General features: G+C 30.0%; 1 protein-coding gene across 1 annotated transcript; it reads right to left on the bottom strand.

Annotated features, from left to right (window-relative positions):
- Nucleotides 1–13,475: 13,475 nt before the first annotated feature.
- LOC107648044 (putative glycerol-3-phosphate acyltransferase 2) lies at nucleotides 13,476–16,708 on the bottom strand. The gene is made up of 2 exons (XM_016352070.3): nucleotides 15,806–16,708; nucleotides 13,476–14,502 (listed from the first exon to the last, which is right to left on the bottom strand). The coding sequence occupies exons 1-2, from the start codon at nucleotides 16,586–16,588 to the stop codon at nucleotides 13,603–13,605; spliced, it is 1,683 nt and encodes a 560-aa protein (XP_016207556.1). The 5' UTR covers nucleotides 16,589–16,708; the 3' UTR covers nucleotides 13,476–13,602.
- Between the last annotated feature and the right edge of the window lie 7,951 nt (nucleotides 16,709–24,659).

Genomic DNA, 24,659 nt, shown 5'->3' with positions numbered 1-24,659 from the left:
TTTTGAAAAACATAAAACGTAGGTTGCATTTTGTTAAAAAAATATTTTATTCGAGAGTCTTGCCTATAAATACGAAGCAACACTCTTCAAAATGGCTCACTCCACTTCTACTCTTCCTATTCTTCTTTCTTACACATATGTGATAGTTCTAAATTTTTTTGGCAGTTAGTTGTGTCAAAAAAGTCGGCTTAGGTGAGGTTGAAGTTATGGAAAGTATTATAAATTTGTGAGTGTATTATAACGGTGAGATTATACCAAACACACATGAAGGAGTAACTTTTGTTTGTGAATGTCCGTTATCATTTGCTATTTCATGTACCATGAGTTTTATAGAGTTACAAAATGGGCTTTGTAATAACATACAAAGCCACATTTCAAAAAGGGTGAGCAACATTTTATACAGAAATCTTATACAAGTATTTGGTGGGCTGATACAGTTTCAAATAATGCCCATCATTGACGATGCCAGTATGCAGCAGATGTTATGTATTTATCAACAAACTCGATTTCACGTGCCGATGATAGAGTTGTATGTTGAGTTCAAACAGCATTCAGGGTTGGGCACGGTTGGCGAGGAGGTCAATGTTGATGAACTTAGGGATATAGATTGGGAAGAAGATAACAACGACAGTGAAGAAGAGTTTGAAGCCAACTATGAAGTCGATGACGAAAATGATGACGGAGACTTGGCAGACAATCCAGCAGTACAAAATGAGGCAGATGTGATTGCAAGTTAGCACCCCTTTAGCATTCTGTCTTTTATGCGGACTCTGAATCTCAAAGCCATGCATGCCCCAGAATTTTATGAGTATGCGAATATCGGTATGTTATTTTTATGGTTATTAATTAAAGTTACCACTACCATTAAATTTATTTACATTGTACTAACAATGGTTCGTTCGTCGCAGGTGGAGGCAATGTTCCGGCGGAAGATGGCGAGTTGAGTATCGGAATAGAATTTAGTTCCAGAGTCGGTGATATCTGCAGTCAAAATTTACACTATCTCTAGAGGAGTTGATTACACTGTGTATGAGTCTGAGCCACAAATATTCTATGCGAAATACAAGGGTTATGGTGCAAGGTGTGATCGGCTTATCCGAACGAGTTTAATTCGAAAGAAGGGTTGTTGGAAAATCAGAAGATACAATGACAAACACACATGCACCATCGGTACGATTTCACAAGATTATGCCAAGTTAAACTCAAACACAATTGCAGAAGCTATTAAGTCGTTGATGCTAATTTTGTGGACTATAAAAGTCAAATGCTATATTTCTTTTATTTATTATCTTATAATAATATAATATAAAGGTTTAATGTTAAAATTAATATGTGCTAATATATAATAATTAGCACATATTATACTAAAGGAACAAGCAGTCTATTGGCATGGCATATAAATTATATTATTGATGTATCCTATAAATTTTTGCTTTTCTCCCTTTTTCATACACAAGGAGAGAGGGAATATTAAAAAAAAAGAGAAAAATATACACGATAAGAGTTCCGTATGGCAACATAAAAATTAATGAAAGAGATCACATATTATTGTTTAAAATTTTTTATTTGTATGCATAATTTTAATTACTTAAATGCAATAATATTTCATCATCGGATATATATTATTTTTGAAAAGTAAAAAAAAAATTAATTATTTACACCATAAATATATTATTTTTTTATCTAAAATGACAATAACTTTAAGTATATTATATATACTATATATAATATAGTATATATAATAATTTTAACATTAAAATTATTTAAAAATAATAAATTTATGGTGTAAATAATTTAGATTTTTTTTTTTTTTTTACTTTTCAAAAACTATGTTGTGTTAATCTTTCTCTTTTATTCTATATAGAATGGGGAAGATTGAGATTCCCACTATGTCTTGATTATTACTTATATGTGTATCTCTCCGTCTTTACGCTAGTGGTTGTTCCTCACTGGTATCTATACTCTTTCTTTTTATTAATTATTATAATATTTATACAAAAATATTAATTGATTTAGTGACTAATTATAGATCCAACAATTAATGATATACATGTATGTATCTATAATATTATAATATTTATACATCGGATAATGCTACACCCAAACAGTTGACTTCTTTTTTACTGCACTTGTTTGCAGAAGCAAACTCGTCGATAAAGATGAAGTCTATTATTGCAGACGTTCAATCTAGGTTCAACTACAATGTAAGTTACCGCAATACTTGGCTGGCAAAGCAGAAATCTGTTGCAAAAGTTTTTGGTGATTGGAAAGTTTCTTACCAGACTCTGCCAGTATGGTTGAAAGCAATGACTGCGAAGATACCAATGTCCCGTGTTCAAATAAAACGCTCCCCGTTTATCGTGAGAGTGAGGAAGTTAAAGGTATAAGAGTAATGCACCGCATTTTTTGGAACTTCTATCCGTGTATTGTAGCATTCAGACACTGCAAGCCACTGGTGCAGGTCGGTGGCACGCACCTGTATGAAAAATATAAAGGTGCACTTTTGGTTGCGGTTGCACAACATGGGAACCAAAACATTGTGCATATTGCATTTGCGATAGTCGAGGGCGAGACGGCAGACGCATGGGAATTTTTCCTAACCAATTTGCGTAGATATGTTGTTACCGTTGATGGTGTGGGTATTATTTCTGACCGCCATACCTCCATCGATGCTGCAATAGCTCGCAGTAACGGTGCATAGTCACCACCAAGAGCGTGGCACATGTACTGCATCAGGCACATCGGGTCCAACTTCTTAAAGAGGTTCAAGGCTTCGTATTTGCATAAACCCATGGTGAACACAGGTATTTCATTTCGCTGTTATGGTTCTATTCATAGTAATTTTATGGCATCTGCTTATTATGATTAAATGGTTTGTTCAACAGGCTATTCTAGGACGGAACAGGAGTACAACAAAAACTACCAAAGACTTAAAGAGAAGGGTGTGGCATATACTCAATGGTGCGATGACATCGGTGTTCAGATGTGGGTGTTGGCATTCGATGGGGTCATCGTTGGGGACATATGACGATAAACTTGGTAGAGTGCATAAATTCTGTCCTAAAGGGTGCAAGTAACCTTCTGTTACTGCCATTGTTAGGTCTACTTTCTATCGGATGAATAAATTGTTTACTCGGAAGAGCGCCGAGGCTCATGAGCGTGTCCGCAACGAATTCACGTATTCAAAATTTGCACCGAAGAGAGTTGAAGAAAACTTTCGACATGCATGAAACAGTGTGGTCAACCGGTTCGACAGGCGCAATGAGATGTTTGAAGTTCGCGAAATGCAAGATGTTTCCATTTACACTGTTAACCTTGCGCAATGACACTGCGACTGTGGCCATTTCCAGGTCGAGCGACTCCCATATCGCAACGTTCTTGCATGTTGCGCTAACCAGCGTCTTGATTGGCAAGTATATGTGCACGACGTGTACAAGATGTCTAAAATTTGCAAGGTATACAGAGGCGAGTTTATTCCGATGGGTGACCCATCTACGTGAGATAGATATAAAGGAGCGAAGGTGATCGCCAACTGGACATTAAGGCGCGTGACAAAAGAAAGACCGAAGTCAACCCACTACTTGAATAAGATGGATTCGCGAGATATGCGTGGTCCTCGCCGGTGTACTGTATGTGGACGCGAGGGACATAGCCGCAGCCGATGTCCTCAGCGCGCATGTCCAAGCTCCGCTGGAGGTCATTAGTGGTTAAGCTTTTTAATGTAACTTTGTTATGATCTACTTCACAATTATATGTAACTTTTTATGTAACCTCGTCATCTATTTTAAACAAGTTAACACTTTTTAATAAATAAAGTTTTTAACCTCGTTATGTAACTTTTTATGTTATTGCGCAGTTTATGTATGTATGCGGTAAACACTGAATAATAGATAAATATTTCGTTACAAAAGTGCAATATGATAATCTCAAACAGAGTTATACGAGAACAAAGATAAATATATAATAACAATAATACTAAACATAATCACCTAAATATAAGATACAACACTGAATACAACACTGAAAACAAATAAACTCAAGCAGTACAAGATCAACTGCAACAGACTACTTCCTCGGCGCCTTCTTCGAATACAAGGATGGGGTGTATTTATCCGGTGGTGCAGTCTGTGTCCGTAAGTTATACGGATGACCCTGAGACACACCGGCTTCCAGACCACTACCGACGTCAAAACCACCGAAATCTGGCATGCTCGCACCACCAGTGTCATACAAACCGGAACCACTCATTTCCGGAGCACTCTCTCCACCAAGATCATACCAGTGCTGCAAGTCATGTCCCAAATCTCCTTCTTTCTACTGCGGGTATTCATTCAAATCAAACAACTGGATACGCGGTAGTGCGGAAGGACCGGAAGGATCTACATGACCCATCAATCGATCAAAGTTGAAGTCAACTGCATGACCTGATGTGGCGCGACAACCACCAGACTGCTGAGAAGGAGCAGGCCCTTCCTGCGGTGGCGTCGGAAATAAATAATCTGTATCTCTCAGGATTTGAGACAAGTTGAGAGTGTCAAATCCACCCAACGGATTAAATTGACCATCGGCTGGAATTACTAGCTGTGGTATGTAGGGCTCAGGTGCCTGATGTGGCTGTGGTTCCGGTATGTATGGTGCCTGCTGCTCATATGCCGGCCACTGCTGTTGCTGTTGGCCATGTGAGTTTCCGACCTCTACCATTCCACCAATGCACTCAGCAGTGCAGAATGGCCTCTCATTTCGCCTACTCGCGAAACGTGTTGAAACCCAGTAAATGCCAGTGACGCTCTTAGGTGACTGAGCAACGCAGATCCATATTTGTGGACAACAAGTATTTGGTGGGTAGATGCAATTTCAAATAACGCCCATGACTGACGACGCCAGTATACAACAGATGTTCCGTATTTATCAACAAACCCAATTTCACATGCTGATAATAGAGCGCTGTTCGTTGAGTTTGAACAGCATTCGGGGCTGAACGCGGTTGGCAAGGAGGTCAATGTTGATGAGTTCGGAGATATAAATTGGAAAGAAGATAACAACGACAGTGAAGAGGAGTTCGAAGCCAACACGTGGCGTAAACTCTCTCTTTACAACCCTTTAATTTCAACTCTTCCTTCCTGCGTTTTACGTTTGTTTTGCGTTTTAAAGACCCAATCACCACTCTCCTCCAACACATGGCGTTCATGCAACCAACGAGCCTGCCAAACACAACCTGCGTTTTGCCTTTGACAGCCAAATGCAACTTCTGTTTTGGGAGTTCCCAGGCGGTCAATACAGCAATTCTTGTCTGTATGCAGAGGGTACGAACACATTTCGAGACTTGAAGCTCCTCCAATGCCAAACGCAAGCTGCGTTTTTCAGCTTGCATGTAGTTTTTACGTATTCTATTGCAATCAAAATGTAACTTACATTTTGCAGGTTACTAACTTTTGTAGATTCACATTTGTGAATTACACGCCATGCAACAATATAATTGAACAACAACATTTTTACTTCCATTAATTAATTAATTTCTGTTTTTTTTAAGGTCATTCCAACAATCTTTCTCTATTCTCAATTCTTCACTCTTTTTACCCCCTTTTATTTTATTTTTTTTAGGTGAATTACCCCTTTTTAATTTAAAGTGAATGATAGTATTTAAAAAGTAGTGTTTATTTACTTAAAAAGGTTAAAATTAATAATAATTTAAAATATATAAAAATAAATATTTTTTATAAAATTAAAATTTATTATAAAAAATAAATTAGACAAAATTTAGACAATAACTTATAAGCATTATATATAAAATTAGCCTTAATTTAATTAGGTACGATACAAATATTTTTATGAGGCCAGTATGAATCTTAAAGTAACTTCTGGTTGTTGACAGAAAGGGGAAAAAAAAAAAAAGCAGCCATTTCTGGATTAAAAAGCATTATTTAATTTGCAGCATAAGCTTGAATCAGGTGGTAGGATTAGAGGTCTCATAGGGTGCATTTGATTTTTGTAATTAAGATTAAAAGATAATACTGAATATTGTATTTGATGAGTAGAAATTGATACTAAATTTTTAAATTTTTTTGTATTTTTTAAAAAAAAATATAGATATTAAAATTTTTAGATATAAAAATTAAAATTTTAATAATATTTTTTAAATATATTTATTTAATTTTTTAATTTTTATATTTATCTTAAATTAAATATAGTACTAAGATTTAAATATTTTATACCCAATATAATATAAAATTTTAATTTAAAATTTATTTTTTAATCTCTATCTTTCAATTTTCATGTATCCACTCTATGTCTGTTCTAAATAGAGCTATAAAAAATTGCATGGGAATCGAATTCTGGGTTAAACTCAGAAAGTGGAATATAGTAGTGGGTGAGAATGTGTGACTGACTGTATTGTTTAAGAATAAAAAATATTATTTAAAATAAATTAAATTGTTTGAAATTCTGACGGCACACTGACCAAAGAAAAGAAAAGAAAATCTAATAATATATGTCACGCTTAGAATCAATTGTACAAATTGAGATCTGAGGTGAATTATGAACTAAATTACTATGTTTGAAGTTCAATTAAATAAAGGTAAATTCTTTAGTATAGAATGGGAGATAGTTCTATACAAGTAAAAATGTGTTAGATTCTGTTCTTGTGAAATAAGTGTCTTAGTAAGAGACAGTTTTTGGCACTGCACAATACTCTTCTTCGGTGATTGTCACGTGATGGGTTTAGGTAAGAATTTATTAATTTTGTTTAGGTTTAAATAATTAACCTAGACTAATTGTTGGGCTTATAGATTGGCTGTTTGGGCTATAATATTAGAAGGATGAGATATTTTTGGCGAATTAAAATATCTCTTAAAAATATATATATATTTTTTATTAATTTTGAGTCTTAAAATGTAATAGTCTGTGTAAATAATGTGTGAACACCCAATAACTGAAGATAAGTACTTAGTGGTATATATAATTTAGGTGGATCGAAAAAAACTTCTCTCAAGTGATAACTAAATTTTCAGTTTAAAAAATATTATGTTTATATTTGTCTATACATATTTAATTATTAGTAGTTTAGTGTTTGAAATGAATTTTAAATATATAATTTAAATAAATCATGATTAAGACAAATTTATTGAATAAAAATAAAATTGATTACGTATTTTAAAATATGAAGAATTTTAAATTATAAATAATTTAAAAAATGGTTAAAAATAATTTCATTTAACCACTTTTTAAATTACTTATAATTATTTTACATTCAATTAGCCACATTTAATTATTTTATGCATTTTTGCAAAATTATTAGAGTACCACTCACATACAGAATACATAAATACGTACATAGGGTATATAGTATTGAGATATTTGGTAGTGAAATTATTTTTTATTTAAAAAAATAATAGGATAGATCCACATGTTTGATTTTACTTTTACGTTTATTCTGTATTTTCTATACAATTACAATCTGAATGAGAGTGTGTACCTAATTATTATACAGATGTGTATGTAAAACAAAAACAAAAAATTTATAAAGTTGAAGATATATATGTGTGTGTGAGAGAGAGAATCTGCAATCGCTATATTGACCAAAATAAAATAAAATTCTATATGATTAGAGGTTTTCTTTATTTTCTCTTTATGCTCCGTGACTAGATGCTAATTGCTGGGGAGCATTTCTTGTTAAATCATATTATTTTTAACCATTCTCTAAATTACTTATAATTTAAAATTTCTCACACTTTAAAATACGTAATCAATTTTATCTTTATTCAATAAATAAAATTTTCTTAATCATGATTTATTTAGATTACATATTCAAAATTCATTTCAAATACTAAACTATTAATAATTAAATATGTATAGACAAATATAAACATAATAATTTTTAAATTGAAAATTTACTTATCACCTGAGAGAGCTTTTTTTCGGTCCACCTAAATCATATATACCAGTAAGTATTTACCTCCAATTTTTTGGTGTTTACATATTATTCACATAGACTATTACATCTTAAGTCCCAAAATTAACCAAAAAAGATAATATATTCTTAAAAGACATTTCAATCTGCTAAAAACACCTCATCCTTCTAACATTATAGCCCAAACAGCTAACCTATAAGCCTAATAACAATTAGCCTAGGTTAATTATTCAGACCTAAACAAATTTAACAAATTCTTACCTAAACCCATCACGTAATACACTGGACAAAGATACTGTACAGTGCTAAAAACTGTTTTTTATTGGGACATTTGTTGTACAAGGACAGGATTCCAACACATTTCTATATGTGTAGAACTGTCCCTCCATTCTACAGAATTCACCTACAATAAATGTAAAATTAGCGTAGTCAGACACGACAAGAAGAGGCGGTTGATGAAGGTGGCGGAATAGGTGTTTTCCGGCTAGTTAGGTGTTGGATGCATAAGCTTCCTCAACATACACACTCAAACTCGCCAGTCGCCACTTACCAAATTAGCAGCAGTAAGTCAACTGCCTCATGATTGTTATTAAAAATTGTTTTCATATTTTCGATTGGCTATTTAGTTCATCATAAACAACAAGTTAAACCCTAAAATGGTTTCTGAGATTGGCGTTATACACTAAAATCGCCCATGAGATTCCATTGCACTAATTACATTCCTGAGATTGAAAAAAATGCACCATATTAGTCCCTAACCCATTTTCCATTAACGACGTTATGACATGGTACGATGACGTGGACTGTAAGTGATACGTGTCACTTCATGATTTGGCCACGTGTAATGGTATGATGATGTGGTGACCAGTGACACGTGGCATGCTGACGTGGATGGTTGTGTCACGTGTCACAATGTTATTTGGCCACGTGCTCGTTTGTGCTACGTGTCACAACAGTATTCGTCCACGTGTCATCCATTATGTCATCGTTCTATATGTACCAAATTAGTCCCTCACTTTATAGTAAGTGACTCATTTTAGTCCCTGAAATTAAATGTCGTGCACCAAACTAGTCCTTTCACCAATTTTTTCTCATTTTTTTCTATAAATTCAGAATTCTTAATATTTTTGAATGCATTAATTTCAATTATATTTTTTCACATGTTCTTCAAATAAAAGTGTTTTTATAAAATATTTTTTCTCTTGCGAATACCCTAACCGCCGACTTGGAGTTGACGTGAAGGCTTTTCAAACACCTTTACTACCATCTCCGACCTCTTTCAATACTTTTATAAAATATTTTTTTTCTTGCGGATACCCCTAATAACTGTCGTCTTGGAGTTGACGTGAAGGCATTTCAAGCTTCCCTCATTACCATCTCTGACTTCTTTCGTCTAGACTGCAGAGGTTAAAGATCGTAGTGAGGGTGTTTGAAGTGCCTTCAATTTAGCTCATTTACACATAACGAAAACGTGTATTTCATAAGAAAAAAATGTTTATTTTAATTATTAATTTCTTGTTAAAAACACATGTTTTTTTATTAAAAAATGTGTCTAATCAATCATATAATTATTTTTTTATAATAACATACTTATATATTACAAAATTTACCAATGGTAAATTATTAAAAAAAATTATATAATTAAAACTAAAATCTTAAAAATTTTTATGAAAGCACTTGTATTTAAACAATATATGAAAAAATAGAATTGAAATTAGTGTATCCAAGATATTAAAATTTTAAATTTAAAAAATGAAAAAAAAATTGGTGAATAAGGAACTAGTTTGGTGCACGACATTTAATTTTAGGGACTAAAATGAGTCACTTAATGCAAAGTGAGAGACTAATTTGGTGCATATAGAACGATGACATAATGGATGACATGTGGACGAACACTGTTACGACACGTGGCACAAATGGACACGTAGCCAAATAACATTGTGACACGTGGCACAACCATCCATGTCAGCATGCCACGTGTCACTGGTCACCACATCATCATACCATTACACGTGGCCAAATCATGAAGTGACATGTGTCACTTACAGTCTACGTCATTATGTCATGTCATCACGTTGTTAATGGAAAATAGATCAGAGACTAATATGATGTATTTTTTAATCTCAGAAACGTAATTGATGCGATTAAAATCTCAGAAATAATTTTAATGCATAACGTCAATCTTAAAAATTATTTTGGGGTTTAACTCCATGAACAACATAGATATACGGATGATTTGGTTTATCTATGTTTTAATTTTTGCATGTTAATTTGTGACTGTGATTTGGTTCATCTATGGTCATTAGCAATATGATCGATCGCAATGCAATATAGTTCAACGAAAGTGGATTACATGCTCAACGCGTACTTTACTCGTAAAGTTTTGGGGGTTGAAAAGTTAGGATCTTTCCCTAGCATTGAAATTAAAAAGCATATGCATTATATTGTTTAACTTGTGATGTGACTCTCTCTCAAAGTGTTGTCGCTTTCTTTCTGAATTCTGATTGGCTTAATGGCATGTCCGCTACGGCACTGCGTATCTTAATTAATTAAGGTTTAAATTATAAATAATGGTCATAAACTCAGAATAAATAGCAACGGAAAATAGCTGGAGAGAGTAGTTATTAATTAATTAAGGAAAATAATTAAATAATATCCCTATCCGACTATTAGACTGTACGTAGCTTTCTTCATATTAATAAGGACATGGAAGTCACACATATGCATGGATTCATTTGACTATCATTATTCTTTGATCTCTCTTTTATATATATATATAGTGGAGATTCAGGTGCAATTGTATTTATATGAAAGTAAAAATTTATATCCAGTTGTATTTATATGAAGTTGATAATTAAAAATTGTTAGATGATAATTTAGTCAAATTTATTAAATTATTTATTAAATTTTAAATGTCAACTTTACATAAAAATAACTACATATAAATTTTTATTTTATATGAAATTAATAACTAAAATTATTAAATAATTTGACATGCACAATTAAATTAAAATTTAACTATTTTTAATTATTAATTTTATATAAAGATTACTGCATGCATGTGAGTTACAAAATTTTAAAGTAATTTTTTTTTAACCTCTTAATTAAGTATGGAAAGATTATGCCATTTGAGCTATAAGTTTGGCATGCCATTTGAGCTATAAGTTTGGCAAATTTTAAAGTAACTTGTTAAGTTATTTTTGTACGATCTCATCAAAGTTATGATGAGTTTAAATTGTAAAATTAACGTCTCATGATAATTATCAAGTTAGGTTATTATCTAGGTTATATATATAATGCGTCAATTAGTTTACATAGTTGGATTATATCTCTTAGTGTATTATATACTACGTAAATAACAAAACCATTTTTAGATTTTTTAGCCGTGAGAGAGAGAGGAGAGATTATATTAACTCTTCCTCTCCTGGGATCCTTTGCCTTTTCAATTCCTAACGCATCATTAGAGTGCGTAAATACTTACATATATATCAAATCCATTGCATTCAAAACATATGAGAAATTTACTAGAAGAAAAGCAAACATACATGGGAGAAATAATCAAAGAACAATAACTAATTCACAGAAATAGTAATAGTGTTGAATAATGAATGGTATATAGAGAACTTAGATCAGAGAAGCTCCACGTAAATATACATGTATTCACATTTTTCTTTTGGTAGATGAAGTATTTAAGAAGACATTACTACCTGAGCCTGAGATTTTTCATTTTTTATGTAAGCGTAAATCTCTGTTAGTGAGGTTGTCGGCATAAATCTGTCTCGTTCACTTTGTCATCACGTGGGTGAAATTTAATGGTGTGTAGTACGTATTAATAATCTGCGCTGCGATCATAACTAATTATATCTACAATAATCTATAGGGTAAAAAATATATGAAAAAACTAGACGTTAAATTATTTTTTAAACTAAATTTTTAATTAAGTCATTACAGGCTTCTATTTTTTCATTTTTTTGCATGTACATACTACCTTTTTTTTTTTTTTTACATATTTCTTTCTTCAATCGTTATTATTGCTGTCGCTTTTTTGTTCTCTTTTAAATGTGTCTTTTACGAATCTTTTCCAAAAAACTAAAGCATATCTTATTTATAGACAGAAATAAAAAAATCCAATTTTTTTTCATATTTCAGACAAGAGAAATATGAATAATTTTATTTTCACATGCCAGAAAAAAAAACATACTAGATTGTATTAATTGTTTAATTTCTTTATTTTTTTGTTTTATGTATATGTTCTAAACATATTAAGTACAAAATTGTTCATCATGTATCATTATTATTCTTAATTTTGTAATGATGAACAAAACTTGATCTAATTTAAAATTACAAAAAGAAATTAAAATTAAATACGTATCTTAACGTTCAATAATTTATTAGACGACTGCGCCTATACGGGATATATGAATGAGATGACCAAAGTTGGGTTGGCGAATTAATTTTTAAATGTCCCGCACCCAAATATTGTTGGATTACCCTACTACAGCAAATACGAGCCCATTTAATTTTGTGAAGTCATATTTCAGTCCAAGAAAGCTCGATCAATCATATCATATCCAAGTGTATTTAATTTCAGTTAAATATAAAACAATCAATGGCATCATGTAGTAGAGAGTCAAGACTTAAGACATACAGAGGCGTTATACGGAGAAATAAATAAATAAATAAATAAATAATGAACCTTAGCTACTGACATGGTAGCTATAACTAGGTGAGCCATGTCGTTCAGATACTCCATCCATGGCCACACGACATTATTTCAAAATAATTAGATGAAACAAATACTTAAAGCAGGTTAGGACTTAGAAGGGTCGACACTTCATTAGTTGCAACAATGAATACCCAACCACCATATAGGCCACTATACATACGACATGGAACATTAACATGAGGAAAATACAACCTATAGACACTTGTGTAGACAACACTACCCCATTCAGGTTATATTATTGACATTTTAGAATGTTAGAGATATATATGATTATTCATGTTATTCTTTTTTATTAGTTTAAATTTTTTGAAAGAATGATTTCTTAATATGATATAAGAGTTTTATATTTAAAAAATTTAGATTTTGATTCTTAATAAATTTTAAAATTAAAAATAATTAGCATAACGTAATTAAATAAAAAAATATACAAAAATCAATCCACTTCTACTATAAACTTAAACTTTTCATAAGAGTGATTTGATGATATAAAAACATATATATAATATAAACTATCAATAATTATGTTAAAATTTAGAAAAAGTATAGGATACGAATATATTATCTGTCAACTTATTGTTAACAATAATTAATTATTATATTTTAAATATATGTAAAAAGAGACACATCCAGAAAATATATATATAAAGACACTTTTATTAAACACGGTCATAAAAAAGATATTTTTATTAGACATATCCATAAAGACACTTCTATTAAACACAGTTATAAACAAGAGTTAGCAGAAATTGAGAGAAATACAGTTGGTAACATAGTGAGATTGTAAAATTTATTTTATTATTCTTAAATGTTGGCATAATCTCTATTTACATAACGAGAAATACATGAATAAAAATCAATTTTTATTATTATTATTATTGCTTTACATATGTACAAGGATAATAAATGGCAAAAAAAATTAATAAACAAAATGAAAAGTATCTCCATCTCTCTCATTATATATATATGAGTACTACTTGTTGGAACTGCTGGAAACAATGCCTTCATTACCCGCCAAAATCAAGTACTTGTCTTTTCTTGTAAGTTTGGTGCATTGAAATCCCAAAGCCTCAGCAATCTGACTCTGAACTCGATTAGCAACTTCAAACCTACTGCTGACATCATCATCATCATCCGAAGAAGAAGTGGTGACACTGTGAAGAAGGTGAACGGAGTAAGAAGGGAAAGGGTTCATGAGAAAGAAGAGAGGGTCCATGCACTTAAGACCCCCAGCGGTTGTACCATGAAACATGCTCACATGGCTATCAATTGCAACCGGTGATATCTCATCACATAGTTCAGAAAACAAAGGACTAAACCTTAATAAATATGGCTCTCTACATGTGGTCCCTTCAGGGCACACAACAAGGTCCCCTTCCATTAACAACTCCTTCATCATCCTCGCATCTTCCTCGCGCTTCCGAGTTAACCTCACCGTCTTGATCGGCGCTAGTATCTCCGACATTCTGCTTAAGCTATATGTTACAGCTACTACTTTCTTGCGCAACAAGAATGACAAGTACAAAGGGTCCAGCAATGTTCTGTGGTTACACACGTACATGTTTCCCTTTACTTTCTCTTCATTATTATCACCATGTATTTTATTTGTTTGCGCCGGGAGTGAACTGTCCAGACGCATGCCGGTTAGGGCTAATAGTGGAATTGAGATGTCAAAGGGGAGGGTGAGTCCGGCAACGATTCGGACGACGGCGAGGACGACTGCGAACGGGAACCATGTCAAGATGAAAAGAGAATCCAATGGTGTGGGTCTGAGTGCTAATCTTCCGTCATGAAAAATGAGTGATTTAGGGTATTTGTTTCTTGATAGCTTTTGCCAGCTCTTTTTGTCTCCATCGCTCACCAAGTACACTTCCTAATAATTATTGGTCACACAAAACAGACAAATTAGACGAAATTACTTGTGCCTTCTTCTTTCATAATCAACATATTTTCATGATCCTATGTACTTTTTATTTAGATGCATGATGCTAATTACAAGATAGAAAATTTATAGGACTTTAATTTTTCATATTAATAATTTCATTGGACATATAATCATTTATGTGTGTTGTTTTATCAATTAAAATTTTTAAGACAAAAAATTTAAGGTTTCTTTATATTGATTCTCAAATAAAAAATAAAAAATTATGTAAAATCCACACAAACTCACAAAATAATGTAAAGAGATTATATTTAAAATATAATTATTGATGTATTTTTTTTATCAGTCTCATATATAATTGATATTCTATCTTTTGCAATCCATTCTCACGGTAGTTAACATGTAATAAATCAAGCCACAAAAAAAAAAAAATCATGCTCTAGATCAATTAATAGTAAATTTGCATACTGATGATGAATGAGTTTAATTTCATACACCAACCATTACTATTCAATTAAATTCATACATTATTTAAATGAGTTTAAAAACAATTACTTTCACGGATACGATAACAAATGATTAGGTGTTTCTTATATAGAATTTCTTTATATAAATAAGCATGTCTATAATTAACCCTAAAATTAATTAATCACGTATTACATACAAAACCAATCTCGACCACTATATATATGGTAACTCTGTGAATTTTAGCTAAGGTAATTGTTTTTCCTTAGTTTAATAATGAAACTTGAATACAAATTAAAGTTTACAAACACTTTATGTTAAAAATAATTGGGTCTGTACATATGTAATAGGATTTCTTATGCAGAAAATGAAAATTTTCTTTTATAAAGTACTTTTAATTAAAAAAATATATAACTATTTATATTATCTTCATCTATCAATTTAAATTTTTTTTAAAAATAATATCATAACATAATATTAGAGTTTTATGTTAAAAGAATAGTATGAGATAAATAAATAAAAAGTCTATGCAAACAAATTCAAACAAATAAAAAAAAAAGATTTTGTTTAAGAAAAAGGGTTAGAGATATAAACAGATTAAATTTCTGAAAAAGTAATATTATAACATTATTATATTAATCTTGTTATGCATATATACAATAAATTTATGAACATATAAAAATTTTTTACACTTAATATGATCGAATAAAACACCACAAGCAAGAAGCGATAAATGCACCCAATAAGTTATATATTATATATAAATTAACTATATACGAAAAAGTTAATAATAATAATAATAATAATATAATTCATATAGAAGACCAACCTTGCAACGGGAAAAGATCTCATGATGACGAAAATCCTTATTACGGAATCCTGAAATTCCAATAATATTGGAAGAACAACTTCCTTTCCCTTCTTGAACAAGCTCCAAAACATGCTGATCCACATTATTATTATTTTTTCTCTCTTCCATAAACCCTAAGAAGTAACCACAAAACTCTTTCATTTCTCTTCCCACAACCAAGTCAACATTCAAATACTCCTTCAAGAAACACTCTACCATGACACGTGGCATCTTGCTCAACCCAACTCTCTTTCCAGCACCATTCACCACCTCAAAAATCTCTGAACCTACGTCTTCCAACAAGAATTTTGGAAGAACAGCACTCCCAACTCTAAAGTTTTTCTCTTTTATCCCAAAGAAGCACACCATCACCATTATCTTCATCCCCAAGTCTTCTCCGACTAAGCAAACAAGTGGGTACGTGAGAACGAGAACAATGGCTCTTACGAGCCCTCCGGCTTCGAAAGCAACGAGCATGAAGTAAGGGAACACCGAAGAAGACCTCAGGAGCGCACCCTCTACGTCGAACAAGAGGGTGTGCTCGTTGAGGTCTGAACGGTGAAGAAGAGAAGAAGAAGAAGAAGAAGAGAATTTGCGGTACTTATTGAACGATGATTGAGTGGTTGCAATGGTGGTGGTGATGTAACTAATACTATTGGTTCTTTGGAAGTTCTTGAGCGGCTTGAAGAAGAACCGGTACCAAAAGAAGAAAAGGGATTTGAAAAAAAATTGAATGGTGAACATTTTAGCCATCTCCACCATATAATATTGTATGTGCGTGACAACTTGATTTAAATATCTTAGAGAATGTGCAAAGCTAATGTTAAGGTTGCAAAGGATACAAAGCAATATGCTTGAGAAATGTTGTGTGATTGCTAGCTTATGTCCTTGGACTTTATTAAACACTATGTATTTATACTAGGATCAATCCAAAAAAAACCCTTGTTTTCCCTATTATTACGAAAAGTGCCATGCATGAACCATTTCTTATTATTATACTTTTGTCTTGGTCGTTAAGGGTCAATTTTCATTGACCTGGTTTTGGTTGCAACTTGCAAACTAATTACTTTTCTTAATCAGAGAAAAATATACAATTGTATCTTCAATACGTCTCTTTATGTAAATTTTTATATATTTTTTTAATTATAAAAATTTTAATATCATATTATAAAATTACTTGTTTCAAAATCTTATACGCTAATGATTATAATTCTATCGCATATTAAAGTAGTACTACTTCAATCCAGGGTCGTTAACAATTAGACAAGGCTATTCCTTCTAGAAATTTAATTTTCTTATTATTTTAGGTATTCTATCGTTTTTAGATGTTATTATAGGACACCTGCTGCATGATTTAATTTGTATAGCTAGCTAATGATAAGTATAAATTATTGGTAATAATGACGAGAGGCAAATTTTCTCTTAAATTTTATTTTTAACAAATTATCTTAATTTAATCTTTGTACTTATGTTCAAATATTGGGATTATTAGTATGTTCTGCCATCAGGTGGTTAAAAATCATACAAGAGAGCTATGGTTGACTTTTTTTTTATCACTAACTTAATTAGCTAGTACGTAGTAACTTGATTACTGTACTGGCAACAGCCGATTTTATTGAAAATTATATATGTGGGTGCTAATTAATTAAAGGCATTAATTACTGAACATCTATTACTATTTGCATACAGTATACCTACACATAGGACTAACACTATAAAAGTTATTCAGTCAATTTTAGCTAATATTATAATAAATTATGAAATAAATTCAATATAAAACTCATTAAAAATTAAGTTTTATTGAGCTTTTGATCTCAGATATTTCTTTTAATTAAGTTTTAGATGTTCTTAATTTTTAAAATTTTAGATATTTTTTTTTTGTTAAATCTTATCTATGACATTGATCGTACAATGTTGACTTGAAGAACTTTTTCTTTTCTATAATTAGTTATATTTAACTTAATTAGGTAAAGGATCTTAATGCATATGATATTGATTATTTTGCCCCCATATATAGCAACTCTGTACATGCAAGGTTATAAATACAGAATGAAGATAAAGAAAAAACTTTGGGCCACGAAGCTGTGCACAGAGAATAATTTTTCGTATAGTTTCAGGAAATTCTTGTTATATTATGAAATTGGTGACAGATCACAGATAGGGTGGTGTGCGTGTTGCATAAATCAAAGTAGGAACACATTACACATACATGCAAGGAAAGAGTCAAAAAGAGGTGGAAGACTTTGAAATGATAATATAAACGAGTAAGAGAGTATAATGAAGCTTCTCTTCTCCAGCTAGTTTCCGTGCCTAAGTCGCATATTAATAAGGGGCTAGCTAGTTGTGTGAGAGAGTATTATGGCTGATAACTACTACTCAACATACACCATTCATTAACTCATTATTACTCTTTCCCACTTTCCTAATAATACCTATAGCGCGTCTCTTATTTGACAAAGTCAATCTATTACTACTCAAGGTGGGTTATTAAGTATATGCGGTTCTTTATTACACTACATTGAAAATTCTTAAAATTCTTCATCTCATGCATGCATACACCTTATTAATTATTAGTCATTCATGAGAAATGAAAAATATCTTAAAATCATTATTATTAATTACGGTAATGCTAGTAAAAAAAATCTAAAATTAATAGAGATAATTAATAAATATTAAACAAGATAAATTTAAATAATTTTATCTGATTATTTTAGTTAATATAAATATTTAAGAAAAAATAAAAAATTAATTGATAATTTTAAAACATATGTTAATTAAATTTGTGTTATTATTATATCTTACTTTATATAACCTAACATAAACTTCATCGATCATTATTACTAAAATATATTTATATATTAATTTTGATGTACTATTATAGTTTTATGTATACATTTAATTATATAATATTATATTAATAAAAATAATTAATTTTTATATTAATTATATAAATAATCATAAAAAATAGATATAATTATATATTTATGTAAAATATTTTATACTCTTAGTATATATACCTCCGAATTTGGCGTGTTTCAATTACTTCATCAATTTTCTTCTCAATATGCTTGGCACAAGTACTATGAATTGAATAATTTGTGCATGGCTTATGAATACGTTCACTCACTATGTTCATATCTATCTATGGAAATTGTTGGAAAGAGATGGACAGATAAGTTGGATTTGTCAACGCAGAAGAATGATGTGGATGGGTTCAAGCCGACCGCCATTCGGGGACAAAAAAATGCTACAAAATGGTCTTTCTGTTATTTTTGTTATATATAATATGAAATTAATTTCTATGCATGGTAAATATAAACCTTTTTTATATGGTTTGCCAATAACATTTTTCTAGGTGAAGTGTTTCCACTTGTGACAACTCCATGCCACTTTCCTCGCACCGTTGTGGATCCAGACAACTGAAAATTAAAATGGACAAATTATTATAGAATAGAAACTCAGATAAAAAAATTCAAAACATATTAAATAAATTGTTATGTATTAGTTTATTAATACATAATATAAATTAAAAATATTGTTTTTATTAAAAATATTGTTATATTTTTAAAATTTTTAATTTAACTTTAATATTAATTTTTTAATTTGTTTAAAATTTAAATTTTTAATAAAAATTTTATTAAAGGATTGTTTTATCTTTTATTATTTTTTATAAATTTTATAATATTATTTTTTGCTTTTATTTTATTATTATTTTAATATTTTTTATTTTCTAAATTTAATAATTTTTTATAAGTTGAGTTTTTTTTATAATTTTTATAATTATTTTCTTTTTTATTTTTAAAGATCTATATTTTAATGCATCAACTCTTATTGCTAATTATTTTATTTTTATTCTAGTAATTTTTATTTATTTTTAAATTATTTAAATAAATTTATTATAAAATTGAGATTTTTTACAAAATATTTTATATTAATTTAAGAAATTTAGTACCGTTTGAATTAATATTAATTAAAATTATTAATATAATTTTCTAGATCATTACTTTTATTTATAATATACATTTTAATTATAAATTTATATTTTTAAAGTATATTTTTTAATTATATTTAAATATTTAAAATTATTTTTGTCATTTTTATACAAGCGGTGCTCTTGTTATGAGGTGCCGTTGATGATGTGAGTGACTCCTTATGACATAATAGTACACCATGCCACGTATTGTGCAAGCAATAATGCAATAATAAATGCCTGAAGTTGAATTTGGATAAATAATTTAATTAATTTTTTTTAAAATAATAAATATTTATATTAAAAATAATTTATAAATAAGTTATTTTATATTAAAATTTTTTATTTTATAAAAATATGATAAAAAAAATAATAATATTATAAAATAAAAAAGTAATTTTTTTTAATTTTTTTGTAAACTTTTAAATAAACTTTTACAAAATAATAATTTAATTTTAAAAATTACATCAGATATAATACTATTATTTTTTATAAATCAAAAATTCAAAAAAATTATTTTTAACACTTTTCAAACCGGCGTGAGATAAATGGCTAAGGTTGGTAACTTAACATACAAAAAGATGAAAATGCGTGCACTATACCAGAATCGGATATTCTTAAGACTCTTCTCTTCGTATACGAGCGATATTCCAAGACTAGTAAGACACGATCATGTCAAAGTTTGTTTCGTTTTTTTCTTTTTAACAACTGAATTTGGAAGACTACTTTGTATCGCAGCAGCGGTACTACTATCATAATTTAGGAAGGTTTTTAGGTATGTCATCGTACTTTTTTGATATATTGGTATTTCAATTTTCATAACCATTGAGATTTATATTAAATAATATATAGGATTTAAATTGAGTTGATAAAATTATTGTAAGCATGTAATTTGAAAAGTTTATAAAATATCTACAATTAGTCTTTTTCTTTTTTCAGTTTGAATTGATTCAAAATTTTATGTTTGTGTAGTTTGTATTTGTATTGCAAATTTTTTAGTCTTTTTCGAAGTCATGATTTTTCATAACCCTTTTGGTATGTCAGAAGTTAGAACCAAATAAAAATAAATATGTAATTAATATAAAAATAAAAAAATGATAATTAGAAATTAATATTCTTTGACAAATCATTTACTAATCTTTAGTCATATTAAAAAATATACTATAAATTTAAAATATATATATATATATATTGATATTATTTTTTAATAATTATCTCTATATTTTTAAAATAATTATATTATACTATGGAAATAGACCAAAGAGAATAAATGTTATGTTATTTTGATTTAATTAACAAGTATATATAGTCTATTATATGCGGTTATAATAATAATAATAATAATAATAATAATAATAATAATAATAATGTCATATTTTTTAATAATTATTTACATAAATTATATTGGTCCAAATTTACTTCTACTCAAAATTAATTTTACAAAATTAAATTCATTCAAACTTCAGTTTACAAATATCAATTCAAACACACACTTAGATATATAAATTAGTGCCAATTATATATGAGCAATACCCATATTGATATTTAAAGAATTTTTTGTGAAATATTTTAATTTTTAATAAATTTTAATTATCAAGTTATTTTTTAAACTTTTATTTCGTTAAAAAATTTATCCTTATATTAGATTATTATTGATCTATAAAGATGCTTAATTTTTATTAAATAACAACTAAGATTAATTTATCTAATTTTTTAGTAAAATTTAATATAAGAATTAATTTGTCTAACAAAATAAAAATTTAGTAATAAAAATTTGTTAAAGATTAAACTTTTCGACCAAAAATTTTTAAAAATGATTTAATATATTACCCTTATTTTATTGTTTCATGCATAATAGATAACTAATTAATTATTGAGTAATGTATATTTGTTTAGTCATTATAATCTGTATATTAGAACGCTAAGCTTTAGAAAAGGTACTCGAATCTCTATAGTCACTAAACCATCGCCGCCGCAGCCCATGACTTTGTCGACGTCTCTAGGTCTGCCACTGTCAACCCCTTCTATTGCCATCTCTATTTGGTGTGTTTTCATCTCTTTCTTCTCACTATTGGTTATGGTGATTCAACCACCACATATCTTATATTTTTCACGTTCTATCTTATTTTACTTCGTCTTAGAACTTAATTAATTTATAGTTTTCTTTAGAAAAATATATAACATAAAAGATAAGCAAATTGAATTCAATTAATGTTGGTATAAATTTTGACTTATAAAAATTCAATTCATAGAAAGTTAAAATACAATTAAAATTATTGTCACTCGATTATAGAAATCCTCTTTCAACTATGAACAAAAATCAAAGATAATTGAAGTCAAAGAATTGCTAGTTTAAAGTAAGTCGAGCGTCAGGGTCGATATCACGGGATTTAATATAAACACCCTGCAAGAATATGAGATTTGAAGGGTAAGACAAGCTAGAACGTGGGGATACTATATAAAAATTCTTTAGGGTCAAGGTAAAATTATGGCATGAGAAAAAAAAAAGGAAGAAATAAGGTAGTGGTCAAAATTCTTCAAAAGCAGGTTCACTTTTGAGGTCTATAAATAAAAGAAATTCAGAAGAGAAAATGGGACTTCAATCAACAACACTAGATCATCACACAAATTCATAAAAATTCTCAGTCTCAGTGATGCAATAGAAGAACATGAAGTGCAAGTGCATGTGAGTGTTAGAAGTCAACTTCTAATTTATTTTCTTTTGTTTTATGTTTAATCCATTTTCTTTAATTTCTTTATGTTTTGTGTCATTATTCTATTTCCTTAAAACTCAGTTTTACACTTTTCATTTATTTAAAGCTTTTCTTTACTTATTCATTTGTTCATCTTCCTTTACTCCCTTGAAATTTTGAAAAAGTGTGTTTAATTCAGCAATTTTCATTATTAATAGAATTTCTACTACTGTTCTACATAATATCTCACTTTTTAAGACCTTGTATGGAAAGACTCCAATTATACTATGTTAAAAAAATTTTATTGTACTTATTTTCCATGTTTAACACCCTTTAATAAAATCAAGTTTGATTATAAATTAAAATTATGTCTTTTTCTAGATTATAACTCACAATACAGAGGTTACAAATGTATGAACAAAGAAGGTAGAGTATACATATGTCAAGGCATATACTATTTGATGAATTAGTCTTTCCTTATGTTAGAATGTTCACCACCAGATTGGATAATGTAACTGACTCGGGTACTTCTATTTCCTCTTCCTTATCTTCATTTATTTTTTAGCAGAATTCTCTTATTCATGATATACGTAATTCAAATTTTACTCTTGATAATACTACTGATTTATCCCATACTATTATCACTTTTGGTACTTTTTCTGCCTCAGCATCCATTGCTAATAATTTCACCACTAATACAGCTTCAACTTTCACTACACATATCTCACAAGACCATGTTTCTGATAATTCCATTCCAATTTTTGGAATTGAACTTTGTCTTTCTCTGTTGGTGTTGCAAGTGTGAGGAGTGTTAAAATTAGTCCCACATCAAAGAAAGCAAGGAAGAGTGAGGAGTTTATAAGATGAGAGACCCATTAACTTACTACCTTAAGGTTTTGAGTTGGATGTGGTGTCTTCTCATCTTATGTTATCTCACTTGACCCCTCTCCGAAATTTTTCCGGTGGTCGAGAGCTCTCCACGGTTGGCCCAACAATTGGCATCAGAGCTCAGTTTTGGGTATTTGGTTATAACTTGCTTGAAAGATTGAGGCAAATAATTCTACTAGAATGATAAGTTTGAATGGCACTAATTACCATCTATGGAAGGGAAAAATGAAAGATTTGTTGTTTGTCAAAAATCTACATTTACCCGTATTTTCTATACAAAAACCAGAATCTAAAACAGATGAAGAATGGGAGTTTAAACACCAACAAGTTTGTGGTTTTATTAGGCAATGGGTGGATGATAATGTTTATAATCACATTGCTAATGAGACTCATGCTAGGGCTTTGTGGAATCAAATTGAATCCTTGTATGCTTCCAAGTCTGGTAATAATAAATTGTACTTGTTGAATATGTTGTTGAATTTGAGATACAAGGAGGGGTCACAAGTATTAGATCACTTGAATGAATTTCAAGGAGTTTTGGATCAGTTGTCAAGCATGGGAATCAAGTTTGAAGATGAGGTTCAAGGATTGTGGTTGCTAAATACTCTACCAGATTCTTAGGAGACATTTCGCATCTCTCTTACTAATTCTGCTCCGAATGGTAAAGTGAGCATGAAACTTGTTAAAGGTGGTATTTTAAATGAAGAGATGAGAAGGAAGACGCATAATTGTTCGTCACACTCTGAAATGTTAGTCACTGAAACCAGGGGGAGAAATCAGAATAGAGTTCAAAAGGATAGAGGTAAAAGTAGGAGCAAATCCAAGGGAAGATATAAGAATGTTGAGTGTCACTACTGTCACAAATTGGGTCACGTTAAAAAATATTGCTATCTTTGGAAAAAGAAAAACAAAGGTAAACAAGAAAAGAAGGATGATATTGGTAATGATCGTGTATCTTCTATTTCAGATGATCTTCTTACTCTTGATATTGCTGATTATGAGTACAAGGTCAATCTTGTTTCTGATGATGAGTTCAGCTGGGTAATTAATAGTGGCGCCTCAATACATGTTACACCGAAAAAGGAGTTCTTCACTTCTTATACTCTAGGTAATTTTGGAGTACTTAAGATGGGTAATGATGGTTTGGCCAAAGTTATTGGTGTAGGAGATGTTTGTCTTGAGACCAATATGGGAATGAAGCTACTACTTAAAGATGTTAGACACGCTCCAGATGTTCGCTTGAATTTGGTTTCAGTTAAAAGGCTTGATAATGAAGGATTTG

The sequence above is a fragment of the Arachis ipaensis genome, chromosome B6 (assembly GCF_059453495.1).
Source record: "Arachis ipaensis isolate K30076 ecotype BB chromosome B6, ASM5945349v1, whole genome shotgun sequence".
NCBI classification, from domain to species: domain Eukaryota; kingdom Viridiplantae; phylum Streptophyta; class Magnoliopsida; order Fabales; family Fabaceae; genus Arachis; species Arachis ipaensis.
Note: the sequence above shows the minus strand (reverse complement) of the source record. Positions and strands in the feature narration are given on the sequence as shown.

Coding starts and splice junctions, on each gene's coding strand:
- LOC107648044 (XM_016352070.3), bottom strand. CDS start 16,588: ATGGTGGAGATGGCTAAAATGTTCACCATTCAATTTTTTTTCAAATCC. Junction 14,503..15,805: donor AGATCTTTTCCCGTTGCAAG/GTTGGTCTTCTA, acceptor AATAATTATTAG/GAAGTGTACTTGGTGAGCGA.